At 38.6% G+C, this 11,207-nt stretch overlaps 1 protein-coding gene across 1 annotated transcript; it reads right to left on the bottom strand.

Annotated features, from left to right (window-relative positions):
* Positions 1–3,022: 3,022 nt before the first annotated feature.
* On the bottom strand, positions 3,023–10,501 carry alx1 (ALX homeobox 1). Its single transcript, XM_067590604.1, has 4 exons — positions 8,597–10,501; positions 7,867–8,171; positions 7,358–7,486; positions 3,023–4,460 (listed from the first exon to the last, which is right to left on the bottom strand). Exons 1-4 carry the CDS (start codon positions 8,784–8,786, stop codon positions 4,119–4,121), a joined length of 966 nt encoding a protein of 321 aa, XP_067446705.1. The 5' UTR covers positions 8,787–10,501; the 3' UTR covers positions 3,023–4,118.
* Positions 10,502–11,207: the final 706 nt, after the last annotated feature.

Genomic DNA, 11,207 nt, shown 5'->3' with positions numbered 1-11,207 from the left:
CAGGCATGGTGAGACTCATAGGTTGAGCAGCAGCTGTGATTGGCTGGAGATAACGGAACTGATCCTTTAGACCAACCATTCGGTTACCAAACCACAGTATCTCTGCATGGTTTGGTAACTTGACAGTTCAGTCAGCCATGAAGATTATGGGAGTCTGTCAACATCCCAGTCTTCAGGATATTTTTCTGCAAACCATAATCAGACAGGCACGAAAAATCATCTCAGACCCAACTCATGTTCTTCACCCTGAATATCAGCTCCTCCCCTCAGGCAGACGGTACAGAGTTCCCTTAAACAAGCACAACTGTTTCAAACATTCCTTTGTCCCCTGTCCATTAAAGCCCTCAACCACACCTAGGCTGTAATATGTATATGCCGTAGCTGTACTACTTCTTCTTGTTGTTCATCACAGTATTTATTTATTTATTGTAACATGTGTGCACTTTTATGATGATGCAGAAGGGCACGTGCAATTGATGGATGAATGTATTTGTTGTCTTTAATACTGCAGACATTGTGAAGTCCAAGGCAAATTTCCCACTGGGACAGTAAAGTATATCCTATCCTATCCTCAGAGTTATTGACAGAGGATCTCGTACTTGTGAGAACCAGTATAGTGAAAGCTGGAGTTTGAAAAGGGTGGGATAGGGAATTGCATTCCATACAATGGTCATCATAGAAATATTGTTTATATATTTATATCAGAGTACCTTTAAGTTTTTTGAGGCAGGTCCAAGTCAAGTCTGAAGATTTAAACCTCTAAGAGATGTTTTGCCACTATAACAATGTCCTCCCACTTTGGCCTTTGCTCCTCCAGTCAGTAAGTCCTTGGTAACAATGAGCATTAATTTACTGACATACTGTTACACCCATTGACCTATTTAAGTAGATGAATTAGGGGGCTTTAATTAGTTTTAATTATTTACTGTAACTCTGCAGAAAACCACAAATGTTTCATCATATATATAGTTGAGTCCCATTCTTTAACAGTGTTCTGACCTTTTGACCCACCTGTTGAGCCCACCACAGCCAATAAATGGTATGATGACTATAACTAACCAAGGACAGCTAGTAACATAGTTCATTGTAAGGCAATGCAATAGTTGAACTTCAAAAGAAAATCATCATTGCAAATTGCAAGTTTTCAGAGTTGCACATCATGCTACTGAACTTAGCAACAGATATGCCTCAAAAAATTACATTCCTGCAGGTTAATTTACAAGATAACTCTCAGTCTGAAAGCCCCTTTTGTTGTTCAAATCATTGCTGCTCACATTTGAAACTTGCTATTACGTGAAAAACTACCTAAAGTTAAGTGATAACTGCTGACTTGAAATGTGAGCACTGTCTGAAGGAGACATGGTTTGTCCTCAACTACTGCATAATTTAGGTATTAAATTCAACATAGAAATATAAATATCTTATAATTTTATCAAGATGCCGTGAATTCACAATTTGTGTCTAAACCAAGAAACACCTCACTGCAACATCAGGGAACACAACCAACCCTGTTTCTATGGACACTTCGGGATCAAAGCTTCAGTGTTATGATGCGTGCAGATAAGGTACTTGGATCTGTACTTTTGAATGGCAGCAACCAGGAAGTAGCCCAGAGGAAACAAGCTTGTTTTCAAACCGAAGCATCTGATATAAGTTACAGTTCTAATTGAATCAAGCCCACCGTTCCTATAGACAGGGTTTCCCTGAGATGCTATCCACCACTGACTGTGATCTCAGAGCAAAACAAAAGGATGACGTCAGTGAGGAAACAGAAGAGAAAGAAGAAGGCATGCTCCCAATTACATGACAGTGTGATACATTAAAGAACAAGGACTGCATGTTTTAGGAGTAACATTTATTGTTGGGACCTGATGGAAACTGCTACTATTGATGAATGAAGAGATGAACTAATGCGCTAACAGAGCTGTTCCTAAGATAAATAAAAAAACATAATTTATGTCATTTGCCATGCAAAAATCCAAAATATTTGCTTTTCCAGCTTCTCATAGTGAGGATATGCTGTGTTTCTCTGATTCATTACACTTTAAATTGAATATGTGTGTTTTGAACTGTTTGCCAAACAAAACAAGCAATATGAAGACACCGACGTGGACTAATGATGGACATTTTTCAGCATTTTATATCTAAACTAATAAAAGATTAATTGCATAATTGAAAACAAACAGAAACTGACAGATTAATTAATAATGAAAATAATAATTAGTTACAGCCATACAGCAGCAACATATGAAGTGGTGTAATGTTCTAAATAAAATTGTTAATTATTGTTGTATCTCACAAGTGACAAATATCTGCTGCTCTTTTTTTCTTAATACATATGTTTAGGTTAAATATATCATTTTTCTTAAATACATGACTTTGATAAACTGTCATACGATTTTAAAGGGTAAGGCTGGTATTATTCTATATTTTGCTTATTGTCAACAACAATGAGAAGAAAAAGTCCAAAAATGTGTTCGTCCATCTCTCAATACCTACTGCACCGAGTTCCCTGACCTATCTGTGGCGCTCCGCCCAAAGCCCATTGGTTCCTCCTGAAGACATAAATCTTTTAAAACAAGTCACAAATATCTAGTTTGATTATTTTTTTTAGCTCCACTAATTTTCTAAAGCAGCTGAACACTGTAGTTTTTTTAGACTCAAACAGGAGTAATTAGTGCTTTTGTTGGAGACTATGTTCAGCTGCAAATTAATACAAATTTGGCGCTTGAATGAGTTTTTACAGCAGCAGGACGTCAAATAAATCAAAATAAACAGTGTGCGTGTTCACGGTAATGAAGGAAGATGTCACGCAGTGCAACAGAGAGGCACATTGAAATGTTTTTAATAGTTTTGAGACAACAACGGAGCTCTATGGCACAGAGGATTGGAGTATTGCATACGCAGGCAATACTTGTTAGGATCAATTCATGTTGGTTTTGGTCTTTGTTGAAAATAACAAAAATATTGAATATCACCAGCCTTATAATCTTCCAAAAAAAAAAGTGCAGTCATATCGGAATCAAGTGACATTCATTTATTATGCTTTCACCAGATAAATTTATAACAAAAACACAATTTCAAAACCTGCCTGCGTTGTGTACCTGTGATACAGAACAGAGGCAGACAACGAAGATTACAGAGCTTTGCTGCAAAGCACACAGACACGTTAGTACGTCAAGTCAGTTTATTTCTCTGCTCTGCTCATCCTCAGTCCTGAGCTGGAACGAGGGAGGAAGATGAGAGGCGCAGGTAAAAAAAAAAAACAAAAAAAAAAAACAACTTATTCACAGTGCTTAGAAATGCTATAGTGGTTTGGGACCCCTCCCTCTGGATCCACATGTACCCACAATGGGATTGAATCCCACTAGAGCCTTTAGTTCTTCCTGTTTCACTTTCACCCCTCTTTCTGTCTCGGTAAAGAAGAAACACGGAGGACCGGCCGACCTCCGTTAAAAAAAAAAACGACAACATAGAAAGCTTATTCACACCACAGCTCTCACCTCCACAGATCACGACGGTTCATCAAACGTCTGGTCTAACCAGAGAAGGTAATTGTGGACTGCAAAACAATGCACTGGACATTACCCTGAAAGTCTGACTGATATGAATGTATTGCTTTGGTTGAACTACATGAAGGCCACCCCTTATCTCAAAAAAGCATCTATGAAAACGTGATTGTCTCAGTCCGCCGTACTGACACCAGAAACACAGCTGACTGTCACACAACATCATATTTAAAATTTTTGTGGCTAATATGAGCTAAGAGAGTGACTCATAGCTTTTAGGATAAGTAGAGGACCTCAAATCCTGACACATTTTCCATTTCTGTTTTCTACCCAGACCCTATTTTTTATCATTTTAGAGTTTGATGTGTTGCAGATCTTAATAGCAGGGCAGTATGATTGTGAGAATGACCATATCACTCTGATTTTCCTACACAACAAATAAGTGACCTCTACTCTGTAGGCCAGGAAACTGTAGTTAGATCTGTGCTGTGAGTGAAAAAAAACAGCTTTTTCTAAAATTATTTCAGACTCTGGGCAATCCATGCACTGGAAATTTAAACCATTTTCCATACATTATCCAGACTTTCCAGACATGCACAGGAACCTTGATCACATGGCCCAGGAGATGTTGGCCGTGTGCTCCTTGGCCTTCATGCGTAGCACTGCGATGCTGGACGAGCGCCTCTCAAACTCAGGCTTGGTTTCGAAGGCGTGGTGGCCGTTGGCGGCCGGCGTGAGGAGGGAGTCTGCGCTGAAGAAGTTGTTGAGGGAGACGTGGCCGAACTGGTTCTGCTGGTTGGGGAAGCCCACGTAGCCGTGGTCGGCGGCACCGGCGGCCGAGCGTGGGGAGTGCGAGTAGGAAGTGACGCAGGGAGGGGAGCCTCGGGGCAGCATGCACGGGGACACGACAGAGCCGCCGGGAGAAGGGCTGGGCCACAGGTTGTTAGGGATCTGTTGGGTGAAAGAGTGTGTGAGACACTGGGGAGGATAACTTTCACATCATGAGGATACACGAGAGCAGCGGCGCCAAAATGAGTTCAATTAGATTAATAAACTGGCCTTTTATAAAGATTTCAACTGGCTGTATAGACGGATAGATTTAGGCCTACATATACATTTAGCAGTGATTCCCAAACTTTTTAGGATAAAATGTCATTACCTGAGATGTTACTGCATATTAAACATTTTTAATACAGTGATTTTAATGTTTTCTACTTCATCTGGTTTAATATATTTGAAAACACATCATAGCACATAATTAATGTAAATGTCACCTCAATTTAACGTGATGAAATGATACTAAAAATGCACAATAAATATAGAACGACATTAGAAATTCTGCAGCATCCTCAGACTGTCCTCAAGGCACCGCAGGGTGCCGCGGCACACGCTATTGGTTTATAGGAATGTTTACGTCTTGCATGCTGCACTGAAAATAAAAAATTTTAAAAAATATATAGGACCTAAATCTTCTATTCTCTATCTATGCACATGTTCTCTGTTGCAGCCCAGCTGAACTATCAGGAAGCTGCAGGAGTCACCAGCAGAGAAAAAGAATAAACAAAAATAAAGTTATAGATCTAAAGATTAATGCCGCGGCTGCTGCCGAGTATACGTGTAGTTGCAACTGTTACAACTTAGTAGATTAAATGTTTAAAATGCACATTTCTTAAATACACAGTAAATCTTTAATTGGTTCTTTCACCTGTATTACAAAAACAGGTTTTCTCACTTAACTCTAGTTGTATCTGTTTTTATTTGTCCAGGTTTGATCTATTTCTGAGATTCATCCCAATACAATGAAGGTGAATGGAGTTGTGTTTGTGGTTCTCTAAATATTGAAAAAATACATTTAATAAATTAAACAGAAACATATCTTTCCATAAATGATAATTCTACTTTCTACCAAAGATATAATCTCTATGAAAACTGTTGACCTTGTGTTTTGTGGATTATCCAGAGTAAGCCAAAGGCTGTTTCTACAGAGAGATTTTTGTGTTATTTACACCTCCATTGTAATATATTTGCAGCAGAAAACTCAGAGACAGATGATTTAAAACCTGGACAAATGAAACAGAAACTATCTGCATGATAAGGTATCGCCAGAGGTTAAAAAAATAAAAAAAAGTTTGGGTTTTTTGAGCGAACCAACAATTTAAGGATCAATATCTCAAAAGTCCTCTGAATTCACAAGGATCCAAATAATCCCAAAGACTAAAGCCGTCTTCTAATCTCGGAGGAGTTTCCATATTTTTAGATTTGGCATTTTATTAGAGTGTCAGCGAGCAGCAGACAGGACAGAGAGGACAGAGAGCAGACATGCACCCATCTGGTCAGCACACAGTAAACACCACACTGACTGATTTTAAAGGCAGGAGCTTCAGTCGACAGAACCGCAGAAAGCATGTCCGCCTTTAACATAAAAATACAGTCTTCACTGACAGATCACATTCAAATGACTTCATTCACTTGTCAATGACGCCAAGATTTCAATCAAACCGAGAAGACAAGCCAGGATAAATACTGTAAGTAGCATGAGAGCAGCATGCAAATTCATTTGTTCTTGAAATGAAGAGCGACTATAGTTTGATATCAAAAATACAGATAAATGCAGCAAAATTGTTCCATAAATTCTACATCAATGAATAAATATGGCAGCAAAATCAGAAAAATCTTCAAAAGTAGATATACTGTAGACTGAACAGACTGGCTTTTGCTCAGCACAGGACACCTTTTGGCAAAGTAGAGAATTTTTTACTGAACACCACGAACCAATTGTGGTTTGGTCAAGAGTAAAAGTCTGATTTGACAGTTAGATAAACTCCTTTTGTAGCACGAAAATGTGGTTGTAGCATGAGAGTCAGCTTGGCCAATCATCCGTTTTGCCTTCCTGACAACATGTGCCATCGATAAGCAGGACTTCAGTCTTTGCCTAAAAAGAAATGGCCAACAATTGTCAACAAAACAAAACCAAACCCTTTAAAACCCACAAGAATGCAATCCATGTCCACTGTGTTTAGGGAGACAGAAACACCAACTGCCAACACAGTTACATGTAGCTAAAAAAAAAAAAAAAAAAAAAAAAAGAGGATAGTCTATTTAATGACAGTAATCTGGATCAGCTGTATGAACGGGCATGGCTGATATCCAAGGGTATCTATCAGAAACATGTGTGAGGAAAATACGAGACAGTCCAACAGATTTCTAACCTGGTCTCTTGGTCTGCCAGGGCATAGCAGCGCTGTTAACTGTGACTTTTACTGCTTTTATACAACTCTCCTATGAATATAACACATAAGCTGCTTTCTGTACGCTCAAAATGTGAGCACACGCCTCTCCAGAGAACTGCCTCCTGCATATTTCCATCTCTGCAAAACCTACAACATTTTGGAGGCCTCATCCCAGTTTCTGATTAGGAAACACCTACTGAAAGGACAAACTGACACAGTCTGTCTCCTCTCACCTCCTCTTGTACCTGACCTTTGTCCAAACTGCAAGATAAATGTTCAGCTAACATGAAATCTGATATAAGGTCATTAATTCAGCCGTGACACCTCACAGTCTCTAATCAGCGTTCAGCCTCTTATCTGAAGATGGGTTTCATAATAAGTGATTAATAGAGCAACAATGACAGCGGACTGATTCATGCAGATAACAGCGTTCATTTGCTGTAGCGTGAATTAAATGAGTATTTGTTGAAGAGGAATAAGAGAAATGAAGGACGGAGATCAGAGGCCGCTGTGAGGTTTTACGCACCAACCGGAGTCTGAGCTTTAAATGATCTTTGTTCATTTGACATAGACAATATTTTAACTGTTACAGAAAAAAAAAGGTGAATAAAAACGTACCTGTGTGTAACTGTCCGTCCTCGGTAACACGGATAAATCGTAGGTGGCTGCAAAGTGAGTTTTGGCTTGTTGGATCTGTCCGTAGCGCTCTCTTTTCCTCCACTTTGCTCTTCTGTTCTGAAACCAAACCTGGAAGGCAAAAAAAAAGAACAAATAAAATAAAACCAAATAACTGAAGCCATTTTGTGAGTTTTTACAAGATTTTAGACGAGAAAAAAAAGTACACCTCAAGAAAAAGCGTACACAGAATCTGGTAAAAATCAATTAAATATATTTTTGTAGAGCATTGCGCAATAGTAAAAAAGATTAATAAACGTGTTTGTCCCTCTGAAAAATATTTTTAATTAGCTAACATATTTCTGTGGTATTTTTTTTATATAAAAGCACCTATGGAGATATTTTACGCAAAGCAGCGTATCTCGCCCTCCTTTCTTTATTTTATGGTTTCTTCTGCTCAAGTTAAAGCTCCTAATAAACTTAAAACATAAGAGTCCGATGATAAACTGTACCTGCACTCTGGCCTCTGTTAATTCCGTCCTCATGGCCAGCTGTTCCCTCACATAAACATCTGGATAGTGAGTTTTCTGAAAGACTTTCTCCAGCTCCTCCAGCTGCGCGCTGGTAAAGGTCGTCCGGTGTCTCCTCTTCTTACTGCTGGACACGTTACTGTCGCACTTGTCTCCCATGTCGTCCAAATCCGTTTTCTCCTGTCCGGTTGTGACCGGAGACGCCCGCAGAGTGCAACAATTGTCCATCGACCTCCCGAGGTCCGAGTGCAAAGTGTCGTCGTCTGTTTTTGGCACACCGTAATTGGCTGTGTAGTGAGCAAACACACAAAGTTATAAATGAATGATAATGCATTTTACACATGCTGAGTCATTATATTGCACGTGCATCTTAAAGATTAAAATATAAATATGGACAATGCAAATTAGTATGTGGACCAATTAGCCTTTAAGATAATTTATTAATATTAAGACAGTTTTTATTATACTAAAATAAACAGAGTGGAAGAATTAAAAAATAACAATAAACTTATGCGAATTTCAAACATGTTTGAAGTAAAAAAAATCAAAGAAACCACATCCAATGAGTGTAATTAAATGTGAAAGTTTTGAAATGGAAAAAAAAAACAACAGGAAGTTATTTTTTTTTCTAAAACTTTCTTGAAGTGTCACACAGATGCACAACAGCTCATATCGAACCGCACAAACAGTGAGAAGTTCTATTTTTACGCACCGTTTTGGTCTCCGCAGGGCGAGGAGCGGTGTTCGCTACTCTGAAGCCCGAAGGCCTGCACACATTTCGGGGGAGACTTGCTGAAGTACTGCGCGCTGTCCAGGCTCTCGATGACTTGATCCATGTAGTAATCGCTGGCCTTCATCGCTTGGCTTTTCAAGGCAAACTTATCCTCCATGTACTCCATCATCTTATCCACGAACTCCGCTCGCTTTTAATCAAATGTCACCATAAAAAAAAAAAGACACTAATCGCCGTCGCGCACCGATGAACGGAGCGGTCCCTCGTAATGCAATAATTCGCCAATGGAGTTAATTTGCTCTGTCTTGAAGGCAACAACGTCTTTATAGCCCCAAAGAGAATGAGATCCTTAAAGAGCCCCCCTCCTCTCTGAATATGAAGCAGCACCAACTCCTCCCACGCCCCTGAATCCAAACCAAACAGCAGTTTGAAGTGATTCTGGACCCACAAGGACTCTGAGAGGAGACAATCAAAACTGACTTTAATTTACAGCATGTTTAGACGTTCAGAATGAGGCAATCATTTATCTGCAGCTACACGTTGTGACTACAAACGGGATTTAATCTGAGTCTCTGGATACTTCAGGAGGTCGCTGATCTCTGCTGCTCATTTATTGCGTTTTGTGTTTTTAGTGTTTTAACTTGTATGTTGCCGGAATGAAGTCAACACCAAAAATCTCCTTCAATTTATATTTGAATATGCATCAAAAATACTTTAATTTAATTAATTCCAGAAAATATTCTAATGATTATTTTATGCCTTACAGGAAACTAACCAGTAGACTTACAGTATATTTGTCTTATACGTATATTTCAACGTATATTTCAAGATGAAATATCAACAGTTAAATATGTTTGAATTTGTCTGAGAGCAAAAAAAAATTTTTTTTACAGAAAGCAGGACGGAAAATTATTTATTTATTTTTATTATTTGCTGCGTCCAGTATGTTTTGCACTTGAAAATATGTCTCCAAATGTAGTTCTTTCTTTCCATTTTTAAGAAATTACAGTCAAGTTACACAATTTAACCATTAATTAGGCACCTGCACGCCTGACAATACTTAAATGACATAAACAATGAGAGGAGAGGAGGGGATTTAAATTAAATAAATTATTATTGTTGTAAGTCCTGACATTTTGACAAATGAAGGCGACAGTCAATATATTAAATGTACAGTTTTCATCATGATGTTCAGTGTGGATCAAACTGATCGTGTTGAACATCACATCTGTGTTAACAGACAGATGTTAGGCTCTACTTGTATTTCGGGTCTGTAACAAATGTTTTTAAAAATGTATTTTGACTAATTTAATGTGAATCTGATGTCAGTGATGTTCGATATTTTGTCTGCTCTCAAACTGAAATTAATCCAAACTTTTTAAAAAATTTCAGATTTATATTCTCAAACAATCAAACTCACGTTTTAAATCCGATGTTGGACGATTTAGTCATTAGAAGAAGAAATGAGTGATTGTGACTTTTTTCAGTAAAGATAAAAGACTGAACGCTTATTGCTGCTTATTTTATTTATTTTTCTCAGTTTATTTATGTTATTTATTTTCTTTATTTTATTTTATTGTGACTTAGAGACCAAAAAAAGGATCAATAAAGAAAAAATAAATAAATAAATAAATAAAGAGGGCCGCTGCCTTCAGTGAAAAGCTGAGGTTTGACAGCTATCCTTTGTGAAAATAAAACATCAATTTAGGATTAATATTTGACATCTAAAAGTCCTGTAAATGAAGTATTGACCTTTTTCTTGCTTGAATTAAAGACCAAACATCCTCCTCATGCAGGAAAGTTGAGTTTCATTGAACCCAGCCGCCCTGCCTGCATCCAGGAGCAGACACACAGGACTCAACAGGGAGGGTTTTTTTTTTTTCATAAAAAAAAAAAAAAACAGGAAGAGCTGTTCTTCTATTTCTTCTTATTGGAGGAATTATGTTTCCACTAACCAAAGCCTATCTCCCACCTCCACATCTCCACGCAGAGCCACACCACCTGCAAGGCACACCATGCGTACTGTATAGCTATGGTTCGCTGTAGGGTCAGTGGCAGTACCTGGGGCTGCACGGTGCCACAAGAGAAAAAATAAAAATAAATAGAGGTGCTCTTAAGTAGCAGGGGGGGGTGTCTTATTGGGCTTCTAGGATGACCCCGCACACTGGCTCACGCTGAGGAGAAAATGTGAAAAGTTCACTGTGGTTTTGGTGGGCCTTTCAGCTGGAAATTCCTGCCACAATAGATGCTGCATTGGGTTTGTAAAGTTGGAGGGATTGGTCACCTTTTAGGCCGATCAGTCAGACTAATTCTGTAAAGTGCTGCAGCCAATATGTCATGTGAGCCACCTGGAAAGACCTCACTTTTAATATTAACACGGGCTGCCAGTTTGTTATAACATTATGTGGCAGCCATCGTGGTCAAAATATGATTGAACTTAACTAATTATCATTCATTTCAATCTTAATGTGACTGAATGTGATCCAACACAACCGAACCAAAGCCTGAGAGGCCAAAGCATGCCACTTCTGAGAGCAGGAGACATGACATCATGATGCCCAAAGCTACCCTTGGGTCTAATTCAATCTAT

This window comes from Thunnus thynnus, chromosome 5 (assembly GCF_963924715.1).
Source record: "Thunnus thynnus chromosome 5, fThuThy2.1, whole genome shotgun sequence".
Lineage (NCBI taxonomy): Eukaryota > Metazoa > Chordata > Actinopteri > Scombriformes > Scombridae > Thunnus > Thunnus thynnus.
This window is presented reverse-complemented; position numbering and strand designations above follow the sequence as displayed.